The sequence below is a fragment of the Anolis sagrei genome, chromosome 5, assembly GCF_037176765.1.
Source record: "Anolis sagrei isolate rAnoSag1 chromosome 5, rAnoSag1.mat, whole genome shotgun sequence".
NCBI lineage: Eukaryota > Metazoa > Chordata > Lepidosauria > Squamata > Dactyloidae > Anolis > Anolis sagrei.
In genome coordinates, this window is record NC_090025.1 from 195,622,239 (window position 1) to 195,650,059 (window position 27,821).

The following is a 27,821-nucleotide window of genomic DNA, read 5'->3' on the forward strand; positions in this document are numbered from 1 at the left end:
ACAGTATACAATATAAAAACATCAGCAACAATAAAATCAAACATTATAATGAAACATACTTCAATCGATAATCATTAAAACAATGTCCAGTTCCGCCATATAGTTATTCCGTTATTATATCCATGACTCCGTATTTTCAAATGCCCACTCAATTAGCCATGTCTTAAGATTCTTCCGGAATGATAGGAGCGAGGAAGCCGATCTGATCTCCCTAGGAAGGGTGTTCCATAGCTGAGGGGGCACCACTGAGAAGGCCCTGTCTCTCGTTCCCACCAACTGTACTTGTGATGACGGCGGGACCGAGAGCAGGGCCTCTCCAGATGATCTTAAAGTCCTTGCAGGTTCATAAAGACCCAAGAAGCCTCTCACTTGGATTTCTGGAGACGGTTGTTGAGGAGTTGGGGCACAATTGAGCTGATCCAGCAGGTCAAAATATGTACATACTGCTTTTCTTTTCCCTAGGGCCCCTGAGGGTTCTTTAATTAAATCAGGCTTGATGTAGGGTGGAGTTTCTGGCAGAATGCCACTGTGCCCCCTGCTTTTTAAACCTTATCTCTTGCATTTTGGAGGGTTTGAATATGCCGCCCATGGCCCTATTACGATTGTTGTTATTGTTGTCGTCGTCATCATCATCATCCCACTTCCTCTTAAATAAGACTCAAAGCAGCTTGCAACACTAGAAACAGTGCAAACATCAGTTTACAACCATTTATTTCTTTATGTTTATTATTTATTTATTTACTGCATTTACATTTATATTAATATATATTTATACTATATATAATGTATATATTATGTTTATGTATACCCCATTTTTTCTCTCCACAAAGAGACCCAAAGTGGCTTACACTAAAAGCATTTCAATACAGTTTAAAATCTGCAAATATACAAACATTAAAGCAGAATTAAATATTATTGGTATTTAAAAATCAGTTAAAATCCATCAAAACATATTCAGAATTAAAAAAAATTCATGTAAACATTATAGAATTAACCTTAAAATAGAATTATGGCAATATTAAAGGTTTTCTTTTGGCAGAATCTGTTCAGAGGGGGTTTGCCTTTGCTTTCCTCTGAGGCTGAGAGAGCATGACCTACCCAGGATCATACAGTGTGCTTCCATAGCTGAGTGGTGATTTGAACCCTATTTTGCCAGTGCCTAACATTGAAATCACTGGAACACTCTGCTCTCTCCTATGAGAAGGTTATAGGCTGGGCTTTAGCACAGTTAGTTAATCACTAGCAGCAATACATCTTACTAATCGAAAGGTTGGCAGTTCGAAGCCTGGGTCAGGGTGAGCACCTGACCTTCAGCCCAGCTCACTGTCCACCTAAGCATTTTCAATACAGCTGTGAATAGAGAAATTATTGGTGGGGACGAGGGACAGGGCCTTCTCGGTGGTGGCCCCTCGGCTCTGGAACTCTCTCTCATTGGAGATTAGAACTGCCCCTTCCCTCCTGACCATTAGAAAGTTGGTGAAAACCTGGCTTTGGAATCTGGCATTTGATGAGTGAGGCAATGGCTTTTGACCACACGGACGGATGGGGATGAATAGTGATTTTTATGCTAACGACTTGGCTTTATATAATTATATGATAGTACTTTAATGTGTTTATATTAGTGTATTATTGATGTGATGTTTTTAAACTATTGTGTATGACCCCCTTGTTGTAAACCAGCCTGAGTTCCTCGTTGGAGGTGAGAAGACCGGTATATAAAAGTTCTAAATAAATAAATAAATAAATAAATTAGTCACTGCTTAAGTGGGGAGGTATTTTACGGCCCCGTAAAAGAAATACCAGAAAATACCAGGGATCAAAGAAAGGAGAAAGTCTGTGATCAAAGCTCTTTGTCATAGAGGATGGAGAGACAGCACCCCCTGTGGCCAGAATCAAGCACAACCTCCAGGACGCCGAAAGTCAGGAAAAATGCCGACATAATACCTCTATCTGTTGTCTGTTCTGTTAGTTTAAAGGCATTGAATGTTTGCTGTGTATGTGTTCTGTGATCTGCCTTGAGTCCCCTTTGGGGTGAAAAGGGTGTGATATAAATGCTGTAAATAAAATAAATCGATATAAGGACTAAAATTGTATTTCAAACAATGGGAGGCATATATTTTATGGTGGCCAAAAATGGTCTTGAAGGTCTAGAAGTGGACCATAGGTTGCACTTTCTCCATCCCTGCGTGAAATACTGGGAGTGATGGCACTGTCTGGAAGCAATGGACTTTTCTTTCAGAAAGCACTTATCTTTGCCTTCTTTTCCCCTTCCTTTTCCCTCTGCAGCTTGCATTAGCCATAGCAGACCTCGCCCTACAAATGGCCTCTTGGAAAGGCTGCGTGCACACACTGGTCGAAAAGTAAGTAACTTCCTCCCTCCGGCCTTCTTTTCTCTCGCTTCCTGACCTCAGGGCATGTCAGTTTCCAGTTTGCTAAGGACATTGTAGTGAAACTCCAATATTTATTTACTATTTATTTACTACAAGCCGTCCCCTGCCACGCATTGTTGTGGTCTACATGGGGGTTTTGTGTGGGAGGTTTGAGCCAATTTTATCGTTGGTGGGGTTCAGAATGCTTTGTGTAGGTGAACTACAAATCCCAGCAACTACAACTCCCAAATGTCAAGATTCTATTTCCCCAAACACCACCAGTGTTCACATCTGGGCATATAGAGTATTCATGCCAAGTTTGGTCCAGATCCATCATGGTTTGAGTCCACAGTGATCTCTGGATGTAGGTGAACTACAACTCCAAAACCAAAGGACACTGCCCACCAAACCCTTCGAGTATTTTCTGTTGATCATGGGAGAACTGTCTGCCAAGTTTGGTTCAATTCCATCATTGGTGGGGTTCAGAATACTCTTTAATTGTAGGTGAACTATAAATCCCAGCAACTACAACTCCCAAACGACAAAAACAATTTTTTGAGTGAAGGACATACATTGGGTTGTTAGGTGTCTTGTGTCCAAATTTGGTGTCAATTCGTCCAGTGTTTTTTGAGTTCTGTTAATCCCACAAAAGAACATTACATTTTTATTTATATACATATTTATATACCGCTTTTCTCATCCCTTGGGGGGACTTAAAGTGATCACGAAACTAAGCGGCCTGGCGCTTTATGAGAGGGATGCTCTGCCCCTTTGTCTGGTTTTGTACATTGTGTAGAGGAGCAGTTGACCAATGGCCAGGCAGCTTTGGTCCCTTTTTCTTGCTACATCGCACACAATCACCCCATGGGTTTCCATGACCAAGCAAGGATTTGAACCCTGGCCTGCAGAGCAGCCATACACCCAGGCCACATTGTTAAACTGTCCTGGGCTGCTAAAAATATTCAAATTTGTATTAGAAAGGATGGGTGCTGGACTTTCTCATAGTGGAGTTGTATTCCCAGAAAACCTTTCAATTAGTGTATTTGGATATAACACTCACCTTTTTTTGGCTAAATTACCTTGCCAAAAATTAAATTCGCACAATACGATAATCTTAGTGCTGAGCCAAAGCAAAAGGGGAAGATGTTGCACTCCAGGACAGGAAAAGTCCTCTGACTTTAAACACCAGACATTGAATAGGAAAACAATCCTTTTATTGAAGATAATTAAAAAGCAACAAAGTAAAAAAGCTCTTTAAAGAAATAGGTAAATCCAAGTAGGTAAGAAGATAAGCAGGAACAAAATAGTCCAGGGTAAAGTTCAGCAAAGTCAATGAAAACAAAGTCTACACTTCTCTACACTTGGATTAATGTTTCCAGAAAACCAGGAAACATTAATGCAAGGCATGAGTATGTAGTCATAAAATTCAAGAATCAAAACCATGCAACAAGAAATACTTCAGCATGACTCTTCCAAGCTAGGCTTCCATGAAACAAGGACGAGGACTTAACTTGATTCCAAACGATGCTTCATCTGGCTACATTACACGTACTTGGGACTTTTATCCCCTCGTTAAACTATCCCAAGCACTCAGAAATTGGTTTCGCTTTAATTGAGATTCCCTTATCTTTTTCTGTCGGAGACTGGCAGAGCGTCGAAGCCACTGTTCGGCTTGTTTGTTTTGACTAATCTCCTACCGCCTATCTATTTGCTCATTAACTTCTGTCGGTGCCGAGTTGTTTTCAAGCCCCAAATCCTGGGAATCCTCTGGTAGCAATTCAGGGAGTACACCATCTCAGTGCTATGCAATCCTAGGTGTAAAGATGACGCTACCAATTTGTGAGGAAGCGCCTAGGTTTAGGAGAAAGGAGCCACTGATTTGTAAAAGGCTCTGGTATTAAAGGCTCTGTTTGTGTTGTGAGGTAATTTTGGTAGAGTGGGTGCACCGAACGTAGAATTAATGGAGATGAGGCAGTTTTAGAAAAAACAAAGAGAACAAGTTTATTTTTAAACAAAGCGTATGGTTGCAGTATGAAGATGTTAAGCTTGGCAAATACTTGATGGTTACATGTAACTTGGTTGCGATACAATTCAGACTTTCGATGTTACATTTTATGAACTCTTGCTGTGGTGAAGCGCTTTATTAACCAGTGTTCCCTGCAGTGAATAGTCTCCCTGTTTGATCTATCCTTGATCAAACTACAGATCTCTAGTCTTCTCCCAACTAGCGATCTTAACAAGCCTCTGTTAGTTCTTTCTAACTAAAGCAACTAACAAGGTTTTCCCCTTCAGCTTCCTAGCTGAAGAAATCTCTACTATTCACGAACACTAAAAACTGACTCTTCACTTCTTCACTCCTCAGAGTCTAAAACCTGACTCTGCTGCTCTCTCAGAGTCTCCCCCCTGACTGACTCTAACTGTCACTTTTTAAAACCTTTACTCTCTAAGCTCCTCCCACCTCCTCTTCTGCCTCGTTTCCATGGTAACACATTTCTCACAGCTAGGCCGCTCCAGCCTTAGGGCAACCAATGCAAACATAAATACAGTTATAAGCATATTATTATAAACACTTCTGTACACTAGGATTTGTAGTTTAGTGAGGCATCCCCACTCTTTGACAAGAGAAGGTTCAAGGTCTTATAAAACCACATCTCCCAGGACTCCATAGCTTTGAACAAAAGTGGATTCATTCTACAGCATAGATGCACCCCAATGTTTTCTTTTCCACTGCTGAAAGCTTTGGTGTTCCAACACAATTGTTTTCAAAGAAGGAATACTAAGCAGGCAGCAACTGTAATGGACATATTACAAAGAGCGCATCTCTTGCTACTGCGCATTACTATAATCAACAACATTCTTTTTGGTTTCAGGGGTTTGCACATTAGATTCAATGGTGCATTAGACTTGAGTAAATACGGGTAAAAGCTATTCAGTTAAATCAGTGCCTGCCAAACTCTGGTCTTTTGTGTGTTTTGGACTTCAACTTCCAGAAACCTTCTCCACCTTGGTCAAGGATTCTGGGAGATGTAGAGGACTGGACTTTAGGAAACTCAGAGTGAAATGAATACTATTTCAGTTGATTTTCCATAATAGTATATATCTCATTTTCTTCCTAAAGGTTGTCTTTAACCCCTTTCGTTGGCTTTTTGATTTATGTGCAGAAAATACACTTGGCTGTTGTCAATGCATAGGGCTGCTCTGAGCTTTTCTCTCACCAATTTCCCCGCTATGCTGTTCTTCCCTGAAACCGCAGGTACAATAACGACGTGACGTCGCTGCCCTTCTTACTGGAAATCCTAACGGTGCTCCCAGAAGAGGTCCACAGCCGGTCCTTGCGCATCGGAGCCAACCGCCGCACTGAGATCATCGAAGACCTGGCCTTCTACTCGAGCACAGTGGTCTCACTGCTGGTGAGTGGCAGGGAATCAAGTATCCATGCAGGGAGGCATTGGAGAAGGAAGTGACAGGTGGAGCTGGTTTGACATCCAGTGGGAAGTTCATATTTTGAATGGGGAAGGCTCAAGTTCCAATGCCTATTTGACCATCATTCTGTAAGAAGACATAAAGCAGGCATGGGACCTCAACTCCCACAATTCCTGGCTGTTAGGAATTGTGGGAGTTCATTTATTTATTTTATTTCAAAGTAGAAACTACCTTACATAAGTCTAGAAATTTTCATCTAAAAAGATTCAACTCAAAATTCCCAGGTAGACTTATCCCCAACTTAACATGAGTACTGTACCTTTACTCTTATCAAAAGGAACCATCCCCTTTTCTGTGCAGAGCTTAAGCCATACAGGGAGATCCTAAAGAGCTCACCAACCTACTGTATTCTCTCTGCTTCGGCACTACTTCTGAACTTTTTGTTGTAATTAGCACTTTTTTATTAAACATTTACATTTTTTCACACACACAAAGAAGGAAAATGGAAAAGTCAGGTGCAACAGAAAAGGAAATTATATTTATATACACACACACAAATTTAATATTACTTATCTACCCCACATTTAAGAGTCTTTGGATATATTGATGAGTTAACTCCCTTTAAATACAGTAGAAATGTTTACATAGAAATATATAAGCTGTGAGTAGTGATAAGGGGGAGGAAAAACGATAATTACAGTGATTGTAAGTGTTACAGAGATGAAAAATAGATGTAATAATTACAACTCAGTACAATGCCTATTTTTCTGTCCCCTCAACCCTTCCCCCTCCTCTATGACATATTAAATATTGGTAAAGATTTACATTATAACAATAACTCCATTATCCTCATCCTCCCATCCTTATCTATCTCTCTATCTGTGCAAAACCTTCCAAATCTAGTTAAAGGGTGCTAACCCATTTATTGTCCAAGGTTCCTTAAATGTGGAGTAGATAGGTTATCCAGAGTGTATTTATGGGAGGTAATCATATCTTTATGAATTCTATTCAAGGTTCCCATTCTTCTTGAAGTTTTGTCGAAGATACTTGTGATCTGTCCAAAGTCTCTCAAAACTACTGTTTACTTATCATCCATTTTTGCAGAATCTCCCTGTTGCCATCTAAAAACTTATGTTTTACAGTTCCTCTTGAAATAAGTTTTAACCACGTCTCTGAGGTCTCCTTATACTTTATCTTCTCCTCCTTCGGGATGTGGACCATACTCTGATGCTTTGCAATCGGAACACAAGTGTGCTGCAGGAGGATGCTCCCAGGTGGCAATGTTTTGCAATTCGCGGATTTTTTTTACTTCTTTGCAGGTGACCTGCGTGGAGAAAGTGGGCAACGACGAGAAGATGCTCATAAAGATCTTCCGCTGCCTGGGGAGCTGGTTCAACCTGGGCGTCCTCGACAGCACCTTCATGGCCAATAGCAAGTTATTGTCACTCCTCTTTGAAGTTCTGGTACGTTTGCAAGGTTTTGAAGTGCTTGAAAGGAAAGCTGGGCTGAAATGCAGGAAAAACAATAAGGGCCTAAAGTCAGGGGTGGGCAAAGTGGGGGCAAAGTGGCTCTTCTGATTCCCTGGACATCCCATCCTCCCTTTTTCCTTCATTTCATCCATCAAATAGATGGTTTTGTCCAATAATGCTCAAACTTTGGCCCTCCAAATGTTTGGACTTCCACTATTCAACAGCATAGTGGTTATTAGGAATTGAAGTCCAAAAACACCTCGAGGGCCAAAGTTTGACCCTGCCTGGTTGTCTCTCCTGGAAGCTTTCAAGAGCAGCAATCACACCGCATCCTGCATTAATGCTTTTTCCTGTGGTCTCTTTCAGCAACAAGACAAGACGTCGTCCAACCTTCACGAAGCCGCGTCGGACTGCGTCTGCTCCGCTCTCTACGCCATTGAGAACGTGGAAACCAACCTGCCCTTGGCCCTGCAGCTCTTCCAGGGAGTCTTGACCCTGGAGACGGCTTACCACATGGCCGTGGCCCGTGAGGATTTGGACAAGTGAGTCACTCGCCAAGGGGGCCAACATGGAAGAGTCCGTTTCTGAGGGGAATCATTCATCAGGGACTTCTTCATCTCAGCTCTGACCATCAGGAAGTCAATGTATTGTCCAAGGGTTTCATGGCTGGAATCACTGGGTTGTTGTAGGTTTTTTTGGGCTATATGGCCATGGTCTAGAGGCATTCTCTCCTGACGTTTCGCCTGCATCTATGGCAAGCATCCTCAGGTCTGTTGGAACTAGGAAAATGGGTTTATATATCTCTGGAATGACCAGGGTGGGACAAAGGACACTTGTCTGCTGGAGCTAGGTGTGAATGTTTCAACTGACCACCTTGATTAGCATATAATGGCCTGACAGTGCCTGGAGCAAACTTTTGTTGAGAGGTGATGAGGAGAGGAAACAAACAAGGCCTTCCTGAAATCAACATACTCAGCCCCTAATCCACTTGGCTTCCAGACCTTTGTCCATTTGTATCACTCCTTCTCTGGACACATTCCAGCTTGTCCATATCTTTCTTTAATTATTGGGTCCAAGACAGTCGGTCAGGCTGATATAGACAAGTACTCAAACAGAGAAGTGAATACACTGAAGGTATATTTATATGTGGAGTGCCTCTTTCTGTGCTCAGCTTACGGTCTTTGGCTGCAGCCTTGCTAGGCCATTTGGGGTCTGGTCGGTGTGTGGACAGGATCGCATGTCTCCTCCTCTGCCTTGAGTTCAGGTCACAAAGGGAGTGTGTCTATGGATCTGGATAGCGGATGACCAGCGGTGGGAATTGGACCCACTAGATCTGGGAGGTGAGGAAGTCTGTGGAAGGAGTAGAAAAAGGAAATGAAGCCAGTGATTGCTATCTAGATGTGTGTGTTTTGGTGGGTTTGTATGATTTTAAAGTGTTTCATTTACTGTATATTCTGGTGTATAAGACTACTTTTTAGCCCAAGAAAATCTTTTCAAAAGTCAGGGGTCATCTTATACATGGGAGTAGTTTGATACACGGGAGTCGTCTTATAGAGCAAGTGCTGAAACTTCCAATCGGATTGGAGAATCTGTGGTTGTGGCATATGGTGGGAGAAGCTCAAAAATGGCAATGGCCATGTCCCTGCCTTATGCAGCAACTGTATGAAAATGTTAAGGGCGACGCTGTACAAGTACAGTAGAAGAAAATCCATTCATCAGGATTCGTGGACTTAATGCGGTCCCGGTGGTGAGGTGAAGGGGCGTCTCACCAGGAAGGTGTAAGTGAAGTGCGGAGCAAGCTGCAGGCGTCCGGAGCTCCCGGGGTATGGAAAAAAGAGAGAGAGTGGCTCTGCGCCCAGATAAATACACCTCTTTTACCTGTCTGGACTGCCCTTGTATCCTATTACCATACCTCCTCCTCTGCCTCTCAGATTTCGCACCTGAAGACTGCAGTGAAGCAGTGCAGGTGCGCATGTGCGAGATCTGAGAGGCAGAGGAGGAGGGACAGTAATAGGAAAATTACCATATTGAAATCAAATCTGATGCTTTTTAAATTTTTATTTGGTGTGCGTTGGAAGAGGGGTAGTCTTATACGGCGAATATATCCCAAACTCTATATTTTAACTGGAAAAGTTGGGGGTCGGCTTATACGCCCAGTCGTCTTGTATGTCGGAATATACGGTACTTTTAAACTGTCTTGCCAAAAAGTTTAATTTGCTTACAAATTTTAAAATTACTCCTGAAGCTTTAACTGATTTTATGCAGTTTAAATTGATGCTTATTGTACTCACTTTGCAATCCAAGGAAATAGAGAAGTAGAGAAGTGTACAAATATTTTCATTGATCGATGATGACAATAGAGATATACAACCACTGTACTCCTGTTACCAAGCCTACCCAAACAAGAGACCATTTCTGCCTGGCTTCCTGATTTGAACCTCCTTTTTCCTCCTTTCCAGGGTTCTGAATTACTGCCGGATCTTTACCGAACTCTGTGAAACCTTTCTGGACAAAATAGTTTGCACGCCTGGCCAGGGCTTGGGGGACTTGCGGACAATCGAGCTCCTCTTGATCTGTGCGGGCCACCCGCAGTACGAGGTAGGGACATCATCCCCCCCTTTTCCTCATTGCCAAGCGCAGCATGTTGATGGCACCCCATTACAAAGCAGGGGAGGTTGGTGAAGCGCTCAGGGCAGGTGGAGGTGTCTGTCAGGGACTCCTTTTGCAGGTGGGAAATGCAAAAAGGGGGCCCGCCAGGTCTGAAAGCCCCTTCTTCCCACAACAGGTGGTGGAGATTTCCTTCAACTTCTGGTACCGGCTGGGGGAGCACCTTTACAAGACAGAGGATGCCATCATCCACAGCATTTTCAAGGCCTACATCCAGAGGCTCCTTCATGCACTCGCACGGCACTGTCAGCTGGATCCAGACCATGTATGTCCCCCCACCCTTGTCACCTCGGTTCCTCTTTTATTTCTCCCTTTCAGAATGAAGGCGCTTTGGGTGAAATGTTCCTTGGATAGATTTGCATGCTGGACTACCCTTTGACCCATAAAATTACATCTATATCAAGTTCACTTCTCTCCAGTTCAGCAAGAGACTTCCCCCCTTGCTTTCCTAATGCCGGAGAGGTTGAAATGATAGCTGTGCTGGGGACCCTTTGTCGGAAAGGCTTGGAACCAGAAGTGTTCCCTATCTTGGATTTTGGTGCATTTTGGAATACAGAACTTTTTTGGAATAGTCTCATATTTTATTTGTTTGCTGCTAATTATATGCATGAGATGCAGGGTGTTGTGGCTCAGTCTGAGCCTGAGCTTTCTGAGCCTGAGGACGAGGAGGAGGATGGGTTACAGATTTCTGAATATGTTCCGGTTACTGAGGCAGATAGTGTTGATTCTGATGAAGAAGAGGCAGCATTTCTGTTCCCCCAAAGAAGGAATGTGGCTTTAGATAAAGATAGTGAAACTTCACAGCTGCAGGTGGAGGCTCCAGGACCTCTTGGTTCCCAGGGTGACCAGGCCCAGCAGGCCCCAGATAATGAGCTCTCCGACCTTGAAGATAGTGGAGATTTGATTAGACAGGACCATTTACAATTAAGGGTTCGCAGAAGCGCACACCTTGCCAACAAACAGGAAGCTAGAGGTCAACGTAATGCTTTCATGTTGAGAGAACATATTTAATGATCTGGTCGAAGGGCATTCTTTGTCAGTGCAAAGTTGCTTCTACCCTGCTAACTTCTGTGGAAATACCTTGGCTTTTGGGGAAAGCTTCTGGCTCTTTGGGACTTTGGTTTTGATCCTGATTTTTGGAGACTTTGTCTTTCTGCCCGGGATTCTTGTTTAATCAATGCTATGCTTCGTGTTATTTGCCTTTGGATCTTGGGAACTTTGCCTTTGCATTTAAGACTCTGTTTTGCCTATTGAGGTTTTGCAACTTTATTTCTCTGTTTTGATTTTGCTTTTTCTCATAAACTACAAAACCTACAGCCTTGGTGTGTGGTTGTGTCTTGAGCAAGGTGAACCTAACCTGAGCTGTGACACAGGGCTGGAGAGGCACTGAGGACTTGTGAATGATGGGGAATCCAAAGTGTTTGCACTTGGCGAGAATCCGTTCTTCCTGCCATTCTATAGATCCTCAGTCTCTCCTTTTTGTTGCTGGTGTTTTGGTCATGTCAGGAGCGACTTGAGAGATTGCAAGTCGCTTCTGGTATGAGAGAATTGGCCGTCTGCAAGGACGTTGCCCAGGGGACGCCTGGATGTTTTGATGTTTTATCATCCTTGTGGGAGGCTTTTCTTATGTCCCCGCATGAGGAGCTGGAGCTGACAGAGGGAGCTCATCTGTGCTCTCCCTGGATTTGAACTTGTGACCTGTCTGTCTTCAGTCCTGCTGGCAGAAGGGTTTAACACACTTATTATAATAAATATAATAATAAGTAAGAATAAATAGATATAGGGTAATTTGTGTCTTGTAATTGACATAAAGAAATAGGTATTTCCAATTATATTTTATTAATTTATTTACAGTATTTACATTCCGCCCTTCTCACCCCGCAGGGGACTCAGGGCAGATTACAGTGCACATATACATGGCAAACATTCAATGCCATAGACACACAACATATATAGACAGACCCACAGAGGCCATTTAACATTCCAGCTTCATGGGGATATTCTGGCCACCAGGGGAGCTGTCGCTTCACCATCCATTTGTGACACTGATGGAGTACTTCCTCTTTCTTTGCATGCTTGCTGGAGCTTTTTATGGCATCGTAAATTAGTTGAATTAGCCTCCCCGCATAAGTGGCACCTAAATTTCCTACTTGACAGATGCAACTGTCTTTCAGGCTGCAAAGGTCGACAGCAAGCTACACAATGGTCGGAAGCTCACTCTGACCCCGGGCTGGCTTCGAACTCATGACCTTTTGGTCAGTAGTGATCTAATGCAGCTGACTCCCAGCCAACTGCGCCATAGTCCCCCTTACATCCAATCCCTTCCCTTTCTTTCTCTCAGCAACATACTAAATATTTTTAAAGACTAAGAATACTAACAATAACTCCACTCCCACCACCTTCTTTCCTCTTCTGTTTTTTCCTGACTTTCTCACCTTCTCACTTGTGTGGGAAAAAAATGGAAATATGCAATGAAAACATTTTTTATAATATTTTTGTTCACATTATTCATTAAGTTTATATATAAAATTGGGTGCAATAAAAATATTTTTAAAAAAGCAATTTTTTTGAAAAATGGCTTCAGGTGCTGGAGTACATACAGAATAGCACAATGGTTGGCACTTCTGGATAAGTGGCAAGGCTGGAGCTGGTTTGGCTTCACCTGGGAAGGCACACATACCAGTCAGGGGCCCCTGCAAAGAAAGCCCTGTCTCTTGGGCTCTCACAACGCTTCCCTTTGGCCGTGTCACCTTAGTCCTTTCAGTGAGACATTTCCACTGCCGCTATTTGCCTTACGCTCTTATCTTCCCCATTTTCTCTTGCCAGGAAGGGATCCCTGAGGAGACGGACGACTTTGGGGAGTTCCGGATGCGGGTCTCGGATCTGGTCAAGGACTTGATCTTCCTGGTTGGTTCGGTGGAATGTTTTGCCCAGGTGAGAGGGAAACGGGAGGCAACTGCCTTTGTGCATAAAGCACACATGGGCAAACTTGGATCCTCCTCCAGATGTTTTGGACTTCAACTCCCACAATTCCTAATAATAATAATAATCTTTATTTATACCCTGCCACCATCTCTCCGATGGGGACTCGGAGCGGCTTACATGAGGCCAAGCCCAAACAACAATTACAATAAAGGGAAACCGAAAACGCAGGGCAATAGCCTACCTGTTGTTGGGAATTATGTGAGTTGAAGTCCAAAACATCTGGAGGAGGGCTGAAGTTTGCCCATGCCTACTTGACTGACTCCTGAGTCTTCTTTGCAGCTTTACGCAACCCTGAAAGAAGGCAACCCTCCCTGGGAAGTGACAGAAGCTGTGCTTTTCATCATGGCCTCCATTGCCAAGAGCGTTGACCAGTGAGTACTTTGGGGGGGGGGGGGGGGGGGGAGAGAGGAGGCAGCATCGATTGTAGAGCAAGGAGTTCTATGTCCATATGCCTTACTATTAAATTAGTTTTTTTAAAAAAAAAAGTTATTATGTACTGTTTTTATGTTTAAATGTACTATAATGTTTCTTTTGTTTATCAATGTATGCATTTTTATGGCATGAGTCCCCTTCGGGCTGATATGGGCGGGATAGAAATAATGTAAACAATAAATAAATAATAATAATAACCTGTGGGCCGGTGCAAATCTTAGTGAGTGCGTCTTCTGGACTGTGGTACATCCTTGATTTCCTCATCAATTGGTATCTGTGTGTGTGTGTGAGAGAGAGAGAGCGAGAGCAAGAGAGAGTCAAAATGCAATAAATACAGTTGTCTCCACAATTGGTGGTTTTGATTATTTTCAGATATTTTTTTAAAAAATAATTTTTATTTAAATCATCAAATATTGTTTTAAAAAATAGTTCTTAGAGAGAATACGGGAAAAGTAAAGGGAAAAATGGGGGGGGGGGGCTATTGTTGTAACTTCCATCTACTTTGTGGAGGCCATTTATAGTCCTTAACAAAAAAAATCCTACCAAAAAGACATTGAAAGGATAATGTGAGGAACATCATAGATATAATTGAATACTACGAATCAAACAACCAAAAAGAACTGGTTCTACCATAATTAGACACTGAAAAGGCATTTGAAAATTTAAATTGGGATTTTAAAAAAACTATTAATGAAAGAATTAGATATGGGATACCAATTTATAAATGCAATAAATGAGATTTATGATGAGGAAGAAGCAAAAATTACAAGACTTTTCAGATAATTTTTTTATACAAGGGAAACAAAAAAATACAAAGCATATAAACAAGGCAGTGATTCCAGCCATGAAAGCCTTCAACAATATATTGTCATGGCAGTTAAATTGGAATCACAGCACTATAGAAGGAAGGACTCTTAATTCTAAAGATCTGTGCAGCTGTTATTGGCTTTTATTTGCAAATTAATCAGTGATTTTGTTAGTATACTTACTTACTTACTTACTTACTTACTTAGGCGATCCCTCATTGGCCAAGTAGGATAGTCTTCCAGGATCAGTGTTCTGGTGGGTCCGTAGGTGATTGTGGAGCCCTATTCGTGACCTGTATCTTCTCCCACAGTGAGGGCATTGGTTTCCAGGTGGAAGGCAGTCTCGGTCGGGGTTTGCTTGACACGCCTTCCTCTTGGCACGTTTCCCTCTTTCGCCCTCCATTCGTGCCTCTTCAAATTCTGCAGCACTGCTGGTCACAGCTGACCTCCAGCTGGAGCGCTCAAAGACCAGGGCTTCCCAGTTCTCAGTGTCTATGCCAGAGTTTTTCAGGTTGGCTTTGAGGCCATACATTTTTTAAGGTTTTTAAGTATTTAAGGTTGGCTTTGATTTCCTATACATTTCTACTCACCCAAAAACATAGCCCCACAAAAGAAAAAAATTCTTAGTGTATTCGTTTTTAGGGTTGTTCCTGAGGTTATTTGGGGCGTTGATTCAGAAAACGACATAGGATAGACCACATAAGTTCTAGCTTCTTAGATATGGTTATAATGGTTTTTTAAGGTTGAGCAGGTGGACACTTGTCGACGGCATAGGTTCTGTATTTCAAAGACTAAAGCTGATAAGGGAAAACCGGTGCAATGTTTTGGTATCAGAAAATCACATATTTACCAGAAACAGGTCTGACATTTATTTGAGGCACTGAAATGTGTGTTGTCCAGTGTAATAATTGCAGAAATGAACGGTCATGTCCAGTCTTGACTTGCTGCTTTCTGTGTTGTTTTGATGACTGACCAATTGTTTTCTCTTGCTCCCAGGGAGAACAACCCAACGCTGGTGGAGGTCTTGGACGGCGTGGTGCGCCTCCCTGAATCAGTGCACGTGGCTGTCCGGTACACGAGTATTGAGCTGGTTGGCGAGATGAGCGAAGTCGTGGACAGGAACCCCCAGTTTCTTGGTGAGCAAAAGGCTGTGGCTGCTTTGCCTTTTCAGACAGCGATGTGATGGAATCCTAAAGTTGGAAGAGATTCCAAGGGGCCATCCAGTCCAACCCCTCTGCCAGGCAGGAGGACACCATGGCCAGGAAGTCCTTCCTAATATTTAGACTAGCTGTCCCCTGCCACGCATTGCTGTGGCCCACTCTGGTGGTCATGGGGCTTCTGTGTGGGAGGTTTGGCCCAATTCTATCTTGGTGGGGTTCGGAATGCTCTGTGATTGTAGGTGAACTACAAATCCCAGCAACTACAACCCCCAAACGTCAAGATTTTATTTTCCCCAAAGTCCACCAGTGTTCACATTTGGGCATATTGAGTATTCTTGTAGAGTTTGGTCCAGATCCATCATTGTTTGAGTCCACAGTGATCTCTGGATGTAGGTGAACTACAACTCCAAAACCAAAGGACACTGCCCACCAAACCCTTCCAGTATTTTCTGTTGGTCATGGGAGAACTGTGTGCCAAGTTTGGTTCAATTCCATCGTTGGTGGGGTTCAGAATGCTCTTTGATTGTAGGTGCACTATAAATCCCAGCAACTACAACTCCCAAATGATAAAATCAATTTTTTTGAGTGAAGGGCATACATTGGGTTGTGAGGTGTCTTGTGTCCAAATTTGGTGTCAATTCGTCCAGTGGTTTTTGCGTTCTGTTAATCCCACAAATTAACATTACATTTTTGTATTGTTGAAGGCTTTCATGGCCGGAATCACTGGGTTGTTGTAGGTTTTTTCAGGCTGTATGGCCATGTTCTAGAGGCATTCTCTCCTGATGTTTCGCCTGCATCTATGGCAAGCATCCTCAGAGGTAATGAGGTCTGTTGGAACTAGGAAAAAGGATTTATATATCTGTGGAATGACCAGGGTGGGACAAAGGACTCTTGTCTGTTGGAGCTAGGTGTGAATGTTTCAACTGACCACCTTGATTAGCATTTGATGGCCTGGCAGTGCCTGGGGCAATCTTTTGTTGAGAGGTGATTAGATGTCCTTGTTTGTTTCCTCTCTGTTGTTGTGCTGTTGCAATTTTAGAGTTTTTTAATACTGGCAACCAGATTTTGTTCATTTCCATGGTCTCCTCCTTTCTGTTGAAATTGTCCACATGCTTGTGGATTTCAATGGCTTCTCTGTGTAGTCTGACATGGTGGTTACTGGAGTGGTCCAGCATTTCTGTGTTCTCAAATAATCTGCTGTGTCCAGGTTGGTTCATCAGGTGCTCTGCTATGGCTGACTTCTCTGGTTGAATTAGTCTGCAGTGCCTTTCCTTTTTCCTGTTTCGTGTTTGGCTAGTGCTGTGTTTGGTGGTCCCTGTGTAGACTTGTCCACAGCTGATTGGTATATGGTAGACTCCTGCAGAAGCGAGAGGATCCCTCTTATCATAGAATCATAGAATCAAAGAGTTGGAAGAGACCTCATGGGCCATCCAGTCCAACCCCATTCTGCCAAGAAGCAGGAATATTGCATTCAAATCACCCCTGACAAATGGCCATCCAGCCTCTGCTTAAAAGCTTCCAAAGAAGGAGCCTCCACCACACTCCGGGGCAGAGAGTTCCACTGCTGAACGGCTCTCACAGTCAGGAAGTTCTTCCTAATGTTCAGATGGAATCTCCTCTCTTGTAGTTTGAAGCCATTGTTCCATTGCGTACTATTTATTTATTATTTATTTACTTTGCTTATATACCGCTGTATCTCAAGCCCGAAGGCGACTCACAGCGGTTCACAAACAGTAAAAACAGTAGAAACAGCAGTGGTTCCATACAACATATAACAATTGACTTAACACATTATCCATAAATTACCAATAAGCAATTACAATGCACAATTATTACAAAAAACAACCGTACCCAATCTTCTCATCATCCAAGCGTAGTCCAGGTTCGTCGTCCATTGTTCCATTCCTATGTTCCATTACCAGATTGCACTAAATTACTCAAACGCCTGCACAAACATCCAGGTCTTCACCTTTTTGCGGAATACCATTAGAGATGGTGCCAGTCTAATGTCCGCAGGAAGGGCGTTCCACAGCCGAGGAGCCACCACCGAGAAGGCCCTATCTCTCGTCCCCGCCAGCCGAACTTGAGAAGCAGGCGGGATCGAGAGCAGGGTCTCCCCGGAAGATCTCAAAGTCCTGGTGGGTTCATAGGCAGAGATGCAGTCAGATAGGTAGCTTGGGCCGGAACCGTTTAGGGCTTTAAAGGCCAACGCCAGCACTTTGAATTCAGCCCGGTAGCAGATCGGTAGCCAGTGGAGTTGGCGCAACAGGGGGGTTATGCTCCCTGCGCTCCGCTCCTGTTAAAATCATGGCTGCCGAGCGTTGGACTAGTTGGAGCTTCCGAGCTGTCTTCAAAGGCAACCCCACGTAGAGAGCGTTGCAGTAGTCTAAACGGGATGTAACCAGAGCGTGGACTACCGTGGCCAAGTCAGACTTCCCAAGGTACGGGCGCAACTGGCGCACAAGCTTTAGCTGTGCAAATGCTCCCCTGGTCACCGCCGAAACCTGGGGTTCCAGGCTCAGCGATGAGTCCAGGGTCCTAGTCTCCAAGGAAGCAGAAAACAAGCTTGCTCCCTCCTCCTCCCTGTGGCTTCTTCTCACATATTTATACATGGCTATCATATCTCCTCTCAGCCTTCTCTTCTTCAGGCTAAACATGCCCAGTTCCCTAAGCCGCTCCTCATAGGGCTTGTTCTCCAGACCCTTGATCATTTTAGTTGCCCTCCTCTGGACACATTCCAGCTTGTCAATATCTCTCTTGAATTGTGGTGCCCAGAATTGGACACAATATTCCAGATGTGGTCTAACCAAAGCAGAATAGAGCATGGGGAGCATGACTTCCCTAGATCTAGACACTATGCTCCTATTGTCCTTGTCTCTTGTCCTTTGCTGAACCTCTGACCGCAGAGGGAAGCTGATGAGGAAACACAACATACAAACTATCTACATACCCACCAAGAAAATCCAAAAAATGCTATGTTCAGCAAAAATTGTGCAAAAGCTCTCCCGGTCACCACTGAGACCTAGGGTTCCAGACTCAGGGATGAGTCCAGGATCTCTCCTAAACTGCGAACCTATGTCTTCAGGGAGAGGTGTAACCCCGTCTAACACAGGCTGTAACCCTATCCCTTGACCAGCCTTACGACTGACCAGGAGTACCTCTGTCTTGTCTGGATTAAGTTTAGAAACAGAATTATTATTATTATTATTATTATTATTTTACTGACATAAAAACACAGTATGTCACAGCAAACAAGATCTCTATGCTGGATTTGTATCACAAAATCACAAGTCAAACCCTTCCCAAGTGTCTAGGACTGTGTGATGTATTTTCGAATGATGCGCACAGATCCAAGTCAGGTGGCCTTTTGCAGTTGACAGATCGTGATTTTGTCAATGTGTATTGTTTCCAAATGCCAACTGAGATCTTTTGGCACGGCATCCAGTGTGCCGATGACTACTGGGACCACCTGGACTGGAGTTGCTGTTCTTGTTGCTGTTGTTGTTGTTGTTGTTATTGTTATTGAGTTCCAAACCTTTGACCATTTTAGTGGCTCTTTGCTTCCACCCTGTGCATATCTATATCTTGAATTGCTTTCCCCAGACCTGTACACAGGGTTATTATTCCAGGTGAGAAGTTCTGACCAAATCAGATGAGAGTGCGACTATGACTTCCCTCTGCAGATTATGCTCCTATTTATTTATTTATCGTGTCATCAGCAACCAGACCATTGTGTTACATTTCTAACAGAACAAAACAAACAGACAGATAAAAAAAGACACACACAAATTTTGCAAACTTGGTAGTTGATTAAATGTCCTTTGACCAGTAGCTGGCCACTTGGAGTGCCTCTGGTGTTGCCGCAAGAAGGTCCTCCATTATGCATGTGGCAGGGCTCAGGGTACATTGCAGCAGGTGTTCTGTGGTTTGCTCTTCTCCACACTTGCATGTCGTGGATTCCACTTTGTAGCCCCATTTCTTGAGATTGGCTCTGCATCTCGTGGTGCCAGAGCGCAGTCTGTTCAGCGCCTTCCAAGTCGCCCAGTCTTCTGTGTACTCCTATTGATGCAGCCTAAAATTTGCATTGGTTTTTTTAGCTGCAGCATTAGATTTGGACTAAAGTCTAGGAAGAATTGTAGTGAGAGTTTTTAGCCTGTGGAGCAGAGGAGGTCAGAGATCTGGAGGCCAAACCTCCCCCAATTGTAGCCAGAACTCTGCTAACTGTATTTGCTATAACACATAGTGTGTAACAAGAGAAGCCAATACTTGCAGGGAGCCTGTGAGATGTGATCTCCGTCCCCAGAGGAGACTTCATGGATGGAATCCATCTTTCCATGGCAGCAGGCCACACAAAAGTCAGTGGCAGTGGAGGGTTTGTGCCTACCTTCTGGGTTCTTTCTACATTCTCTTTCAGCATTCTTGGCAAATGGCAGAAGATTTCGGGACAAGTTTTTCTGGGATCCCACAAATGCCAATTATTTGGAGGTTGGAATACCTGGAATGGTCGGAAATCTAGCTTTGTTTATGTAGAAAAGGAATTAAAAACACTGGTAGTTAAACAGTGTTACCTGTTTAAGATTGAATTCTTAGTTGAGAAAAGGACATTCTGGAAAAGTCCTGATCTTTCTGAGGATTCTGGGCCTGTTAGTCATTCTGATGACACTGGGAATTCTGGGTCTGCAAATCAGCAGGAGAGCCAGTACGAGATTTTAAGCCCTGAAAATGAGCGGTCTGTGTCTGAAGGCCACATTCCTGAAAGGCAGTTAGCTAGGGAAGCAAGTTCAGAAATAGATCTCAGCAGATAAAAATGAAAGTCCAGGTGGACAGACTAATGAGCAGTTAGATAGGAGATTTACGTTCTGTCAACATAGAGCTTCTCAGGAGAATTTACAAAGGTCAAAATGTCTATTAGCCAAGAAGTCCTTATCACTTTCCCAGGGGAGAAGGCATGATTTTCTCTCTATATTAGCTAGCCCAGCAGATGTTTCCATGAGTCCAGGCAACATTGGTGTTTGAGTATAGAACTACTGTCAAGTCAAGGGATTTCTAGTTCCATGTTCGATGTTTCCTTTTGTTCATGTCCCATGATTCAAAGTTTTGAGGACGGTTCCTGAATCTCATGTTTTGGATTTATTCTGCTTTTGTATTCCTGGCTTTTGATACTACTCCTGTATTTGGAATTCTTCGGATTATTCCTGATATTTGGACTTCTGGGTTGTTGTAGGTTGTTGTTGAGGATGCTTGCCATAGATGCAGGCAAAACGTCAGGAGAGAATGCCTCTAGAACATGGCCATATAGCTCGAAAAAACCTACAACAACCCAGTGATTCCGGCCGTGAAAGCCTTCGACAATATATTTGGACTTCGGTTTTTTATAATATTTTGCTGAATTGCTTTTCATATATATTCTTCAATAAATTGTTTTGCTATATTACATTGGACTGGAGTGTGTGTTAAGTACAGAGGTGGTCCTCAGCCTTGGAGTGCAACAGGCTCATTCTTCCTGCCCCGGTTGCCAGCTTTCGTGCTCTCTCAGCTCACCCGTCCCTCTTCTCTTCTCTCCCCAGATCCGGTGCTTGGCTACTTGATGAAGGGCCTGTGCGAGAAGACGCTGGCCTCCGTCTCTGCCAAAGCCATCCACAACATTTGCTCTGTGTGCCGGGATCACATGGCCCAGCACTTCAGCGGCCTGCTGGAAATCGCCCGGTCCCTGGATTCCTTCATGCTCTCCCCGGATGCGGCTGTGGGGCTCCTTAAAGGTATAGATCCTCCTCCCAGAAGGGACCCCTGAGGGCCATCCAGTCCCAACCCCCTTCTGCCAGGACACCATCCAAGCCCTCCTGACAGATGGCCATCCAGATTCTGTTTAAAACCTTCCTGAGAAGGAGGAAACTCCACTGGCCTCTTAGGAAGCATATTGCACTGCCAAACAATTGTTAAATGACTACAGTTACCCCTGAAATTGGGGTCTCTCACTATATTATTCCTCGCAACAACCCTGCAAGGTAGGCAGAGGCTGACTCTGGCTGGATAATTGAAATCTTGCCCGTTCTTCCTCAGGGACTGCGCTGGTGCTGGCAAGGCTCCCCTTGGAGAAGATCTCACCGTGTCTTGGCGAACTTTGTGCCGTTCAGGTCATGGCGCTGAAAAAGGTCAGTTCAGCTTAACCTGGTTGTATCTTCCAAGGTGGGTGGTTTGGGGACAATTTCCTTGGGAATGTGGGGAGAAAAGCCCTGTTCCAACAGCAAGTTTTGCTTGCTCTCTCCTTCGGCATTTAAGGACAAGTGATTCTGTTGCTGAGAACATGGGGCTAATGCTTAAAAGGATTGTACAGCACCCCTAAAAGCAGATGTTGTGATGGTGCATGTTCCTTCATGCCACTATCCACACGTTATGCATGTATTTGAGGGGAAGGTTATTTGGGAGTTATTCCAGAACTAGCCGTCCCCTGCCGCACGTTGCTGTGGCACATTCTGGTGATCTGGAAAATAAAGTAACAAGAAAGTGTTGGTTTCTAATGTACGTAATTTCTTTCTGCTTGTGGGTAAACAGTATTTCTTGTTGCTTCTTTGTCAGTGTTGATGTGGAGAGTGTCTGGTTTGCCTACTCTGGAACATGCAACATAAAATTGTCCTTCTTTAGGGGTCCCTTTCAAATCTATGATACTATCTCTGTGTGTGAATCACATCTATCTATCTATCTCTATGGCTGGATGGCTCTTTGTCAGGAGGGCTTTGATTACGTTTTCTCGCCCTGATAAAGGAAGTTCGACTGGATGGCCTTAAGTATTTTCTGTTGGTCATCAAGGTTCTGTGTGGGAAGTTTGCCCCAGTTCTGTCGTTCGTGGGGTTCAGAATGCTCTTCGGTTGTAGGTGAACTATAAATCCCAGCAACTATAACTCCCAAATGTCAAGGTCTATTTCGCCCAAACTCCATTTGTGTGTATATTGGGGCATATGGAATATTTGTGCCAAGTTTGGTCCAGATCCTTCATTGTTTGAGTCCAAAGTGCTCTCTGGATGTAGGTGAACTACAACTCCCAAACTCAAGGTAAATGCCCGCAAAACCCTTCTAGTGTTTTCTGTTGATCATGGGAGTTCTGCGTCCCAAGATTGGTTCAATTCCATCGTTGGTGGAGTTCAGAATGCTGTTTGATTGTGGGTGTACTATAAATCCCAGCAACCACAACTCCCAGATGACAAAATCAATTTTTTTGAGTGAAGGCCATACATTGGGTTGTTAGGTGTCTTGTGTCCAAATTTGGTGTCAATTTGTCCAGTGGTTTTTGAGTTCTGTTAATCCCACAAACGAACATTACATTTTTATTTATATAGACTAGCTGTACCCGCCACACGTTGCTATGGCCAAACTTCCCTCCCTCTTTCTTTCCTTCCTTCCCTCTTCTCTTCCTTTCCTCTATTTCTTTTCCTTCCTATTTCTCTTCTTTCTTCCATCTCTACCTGTTTCTTTCCCCCCTTCTTTGCTTTTTGATTGCATCCTTCCTTCTCTCCTTCCTTCCTTCCTTCCTTCCATCCATCCATCCATCCATCCATCCTTCCTTCCTTCCTTCTTTCCTTCCCTGTCTTTCGTTCCTTCTCTCCTTCTTTCCCTTTCTTTTTCCTTTCACTTTTTTATTTCCTTCTCTCCTTCCTTGCTTCTCTATCTTTCTTTCTTTCCTTTTTTCTTTCCCTCCCTCCTTGTCTCCTTCCTTCCTTCCTTCCTTCCTCCTTTCCTCCTTCATTCCTTCCCTCTTTCCCTCGTTACTTCTTGACTGTCCCTTCCGTTTAATTTGTGTGTGTGTGTGTGTGTGTGTATATATATATATATCATATAGTAATCTATATAACAATATTTACATAGAAAGAAGGAAGGAAGGAGGGAAAGAAGGGAAGGAAAAGAAAGAAGGAGGGACAGGAAGGAAGGAAGGAAGGAAGGAAGGGAAGGAGAAGGAGGGAGGGAAAGGAAGGACGGGGTGCTACTTTTGTAGGAATATTTGGTATCTATTTTAGAATAAAGTGCCATGTAAACAGTCCTATATTTGAGCTTATGGTATGGAAATAGGAGAGAAAATATGCAGGATGCTCTGGGAATGGTTTAAAAAGGTAAACAATTACTTTTATTGGCAGGCGTGTGCAAACTTTGGCCTTCCAGGCGTTTTGGACTTCAACTCCCACAATTCCTAACAGCCGGTAGGCTGTTAGGAATTGTGGGAGTTGAAGTCCAAAATGCCTGGAAGGCCAAAGTTTGCACATACCTGTAAATGTAGCACGTTTTACAGGTTTATGGAAAGGCAATAGTGCTGCTTATGTTACTGTTCTGAGGTCAATTAGTGTTTAAAAACTCACATAGATTCCAACGTACACGAGATGTGCATATTACTTGGAGCCTTGGTAAGGGAAGGGGCTTCTGCGCATGGATTTTGCCCCCTCCCATGGCAAGTTCTCTCTTTGTTTCAGCTGCTCTCTCAGGAGCCAAGCAATGGCCTCTCCTCCGACCCTACCGTTCCCCTCGATCGCCTTGCTGTCATATTTAGGTAAGCCGTTTAGGTCGGGACATTGGTGGGTTTCCCCCTTCCGCTGCTTAAGTCGAGTGCCGCTGCAAAGCACTTGCGCATGCAAAGGAGGTTGGCAGGCAGGCACAATCTCTTGGGGGGGGGGGGGGTTGTAGGAAAATAAACCCATACTCGTGGAGTTTCCTCCAACTCAGTCTGGTTGTGCCTTGGCTTTCAGGTCCCTTTTTTCTCTCTCTGCTTCTTCTGATAGGCATACCAACCCTATTGTAGAGAATGGACAGACCCACCCGTGCCAAAAAGTCATCCAGGAGGTAAGTGGAAATAATTGGGGAATCATCATCATTATTATTATTACTATTATTATTATTATTATTGAATTTAAATGTTGATTTATAAAGACATTTACATCCTGCCTTTGAGCCTAACCTCCTCCATAAATGTCCTCAAATGAAATGGCAGATTATTATTATTATTATTATTATTATTATTATTATTGGCCTTGGTTGGACTAGATCAGTGATGGGCAACCTTTTGAGCTTGGTGTGTCAAAGTTCACCAAAAAGCAAGCATTACTTGGGTGGGGTGTCACTTCAAGAGAGAGAAACCCTATAATTTTGCAATATTTACAGTTTAAATAACAAAAATATATAATAATAATAATAATAATAATAATATATGGCGGGAAATTGCACCCCTAACTCAGACTCTCGCCTCTCCCAGCTCCCTCCTCCCCTCACTTTTTTTTTCCCCTAAAGAAACTGGAACTTTAATTTATCAGGAGGTGATGCTTTTATGCCAAGGCAGGTTATATTTCTTTTTTTTTATTATAATTAGAATTTTATTAATTTTTATATAGATTACAACAAAAGAGTGAGAACAATAAAGTATAGGAAAGTGAGGAAATAAAGGGGAAAAAAGAGAAAAAAGAAGAAACACAAAAATTTACCAAAACCCCAAATAACCCCTAAAAAAAAAAATCTACAAAAATACACAAAAAACACAAAAAAAATGAAAAAAAATGACTTCCATTCCATCTTCTTGGATCATATCTTCTTAATATTCAAAAATATAAAATAAGTTCAAAAAGAAATTGTCTCTCTTGTTTCTTATTTTCCCAAATTGTCCAGATATTCATGGAGATTATCCCAATTCGTTCTTCTTAGTATCATACCTGTATTTTTCTTCAACAAAAAAGTCAATTCATCCATGTCCTTTATTTCTCCCTCCTCCCCTCACTTTTCTCAGTAATGATGGTCACTTAGAAATCCACAACACCCCAGAACAGTAAATTGGGTGATGGTTGCTGTGATTATGTGGTTGCTGGTGATGGAGATCACAGGGCACCAGAGATGTGTCCACGGCATTCCGCTGCTCCCTGCTACCCCGGCCAGAAGTGAGGCCAAAGATTCCCTAACAGCCCAACTGGAAGTTCCAGAACTAGATGCTAAACTACTGCAAATGTTTTATCCTCGGTGACGAGCGGAGTGCCGCAGGGTTCTGTCCTGGGCCTGGTCCTGTTCAACATCTTTACTAATGACTTAGATGAAGGGCTAGAAGGCAGGATCATCAAGTTTGCAGACGACACCAAATTGGGAGGGAGAGCCAAGACTCCAGAGGACAGGAGCAGGATTCAAAGGGATCTTGACAGACTAGAGAGATGATGGGCCAAAACTAACAAAATGAAGTTCAACAGTGACAAATGCAAGAGACTCCACTTTGGCAGGAAAAACGAAATGCAAAGAGACAGAATGGGGGACAATGCCTGGCTCGAGAGCAGGACGTGTGAAAAAGATCTTGGAGTCCTCGTGGACAGGAAGTTAAACATGAGCCAGGAATGTGATGTGGCGGCAAAAAACGCCAATGGGATGTTGGCCTGCATCAAGAGGAGCCTAGTGTCTAGATCTAAGGAAGTCATGCTCCCCATGCTCTATTCTGCTTTGGTTAGACCACACCTGGAATATTGTGTCCAATTCTGGACACCACAATTCAAGAGAGATATTGACAAGCTGGAATGTGTCCAGAGGAGGGCGACTAAAATGATAAAGGGTCTGGAGAACAAGCCCTATGAGGAGCGGCTTAAAGAGCTGGGCATGTTTAGCCTGAAGAAGAGAAGGCTGAGAGGGGATATGATAGCCATGTATAAATATGTGAGAGGAAGCCACAGGGAGGAGGAGGGAGCAAGCTTGTTTTCTGCTTCCCTGGAGACTAGGACGCAATGGAACAATGGCTTCAAACTACAAGAGAGGAGATTCCATCTGAGGAAGAACTTCCTGACTGTGAGAGCCGTTCAGCAGTGGAACTCTCTGCCCCGGAGTGTGGTGGAGGCTCCTTCTTTGGAAGCTTTTAAACAGAGGCTGGATGGCCATCTGTCAGGGGTGATTTGAATGCAATATTCCTGCTTCTTGGCAGAATGGGGTTGGACTGGATGGCCCAGGAGGTCTCTTCCAACTCTTGGATTCTATGATTCTATGATTCTGCACCTGGCCATGCAGGAGCCAAGGATGAAATGTCCTTCTTGGGATGCAGACCCAAACTTCTCTCTATGCAGCGGCATGCAGCCACGTGTCATTGAAAATGTCTACGTGTGTCAGTGCTGACACACGTGTCATAGGTTCGCCATCACAGGACTAGATGATCTTTGGGTACCCTTTCCAAAACACCTTTTACTGTCAGGAGGTTTTTAGTAATACTTAGATGGAATCTCTTTTCCTGTAGTTTGAATCTGTTATTCCACTATTGCCATAGTTTCTGGAGCAGCAGAACCATTCATTCATTCATTCATTCATTCATTCATTCATTTTTATCCCGCTCTTCTCACCCCAAGGGGGACTCAAAGCAGCTTGCTTACAAATAAGGCAACATTCAATGCTACATTATAAATACATTATACAAAAACAAAATATAAAGTGACAAAACCAATGCAACATTTAAATACAATTAATCCAGATTAGACACAATGCCCAGCCCCAAATCGTTATTCATGGTGCTGCATTTAAGTCGAGTTCCATATTGCATATTGTATGTTCCATGTTGCACTACTGCCTGAATGCCTGGTTCCAGAGCCAGGTCTTTAGCTTCTTCCTGAACATCAGGAGGGAGGGGGCCAATCAGATATCACTGGGGAGGAAGTTCCATAGCCAGGGGACTACCACTGAGAAGGCCCTGTCTCTCCTCCCCACCAGTCACGCTTGCGAGGGGGGTGGGATCGAGAGCAGGACCTCCCCGGCAGATCTTAGCGCTCTAGCTGGTTCATAAGGTGAGATACGTTAGGACAGGTAAGTTGGGCCAGAACCGGAATCACTAGGTTCTTGTGGGTTTTTTGGGCTATATGGCCATGTTCTCGAGGCATTTTCTCCTGACGTTTCACCTGCATCTATGGCAAGCATCCATTTGCCCCACCCCAGTCATTCCACAGATATATAAACCCATTTTCCAATTCCAACAGACCTCATTACCTCTGAGGATGCTTGCCATAGATGCAGGCGAAACGTCAGGAGAAAATGCCTTGAGAACATGGCCATATAGCCCGAAAAAATCCACAAGAACCTGGGCCAGAACCGTTTAGGGCTTTATAGGCTAAAGCCAGCACTTTGAATTGTGATCGGTAGCAAACTGGCAGCCAGTGGAGCTGGTGTAACAGAGGAGTTGTGTGCTCCCTGTACGTCACTCCAGTGAGTGGCCTGGCTGTGCCCATTGGACTACTTCGAACTTCCGAACAGCCTTCAGAGGCAGCCCCATGTAGAGAACGTTGCAGTAGTCTATTAGAGATGAAATAAAAATGTGGATCACCATGGCTTTCTGGCTCCCCAAGATAGGAACGCATCTGGCGCACAAGTTTTAATTGTGCAAAAGCTCCTTTGGCCACCACCGAAACCTGGGGTTCCAGGCTCAACAATGAGTCCAGGATCACTCCCAAGCTGTGAACCTGCGTCTTCAGGGGGAGTGTAACCCCGTCTAACACAGGCTGTAACCCTATGCCCTATTTGGCTTTGCAACAA

At 43.7% G+C, this 27,821-nt stretch overlaps 1 protein-coding gene across 2 annotated transcripts in view; it reads left to right on the forward strand.

Moving 5' to 3' along the window:
- Positions 1-27,821, forward strand: part of TNPO3 (transportin 3) — a 79,604-nt gene that overhangs the window by 32,462 nt on the left and 19,321 nt on the right. Inside the window, exons 3-15 of one of the 2 annotated variants that reach the window (XM_060776363.2) lie at positions 2,287-2,360; positions 5,623-5,779; positions 7,112-7,255; positions 7,628-7,803; positions 9,721-9,859; positions 10,047-10,193; positions 12,755-12,862; positions 13,193-13,284; positions 15,148-15,287; positions 20,879-21,070; positions 21,372-21,463; positions 23,768-23,844; positions 24,041-24,134. In XM_060776363.2, coding sequence (XP_060632346.2) covers positions 2,287-2,360; positions 5,623-5,779; positions 7,112-7,255; positions 7,628-7,803; positions 9,721-9,859; positions 10,047-10,193; positions 12,755-12,862; positions 13,193-13,284; positions 15,148-15,287; positions 20,879-21,070; positions 21,372-21,463; positions 23,768-23,844; positions 24,041-24,134 — 1,632 coding nt within the window. The remainder of the gene's footprint in view (positions 1-2,286; positions 2,361-5,622; positions 5,780-7,111; positions 7,256-7,627; positions 7,804-9,720; positions 9,860-10,046; positions 10,194-12,754; positions 12,863-13,192; positions 13,285-15,147; positions 15,288-20,878; positions 21,071-21,371; positions 21,464-23,767; positions 23,845-24,040; positions 24,135-27,821) is intronic. The other variant, XM_060776364.2, reaches the window with a different exon arrangement.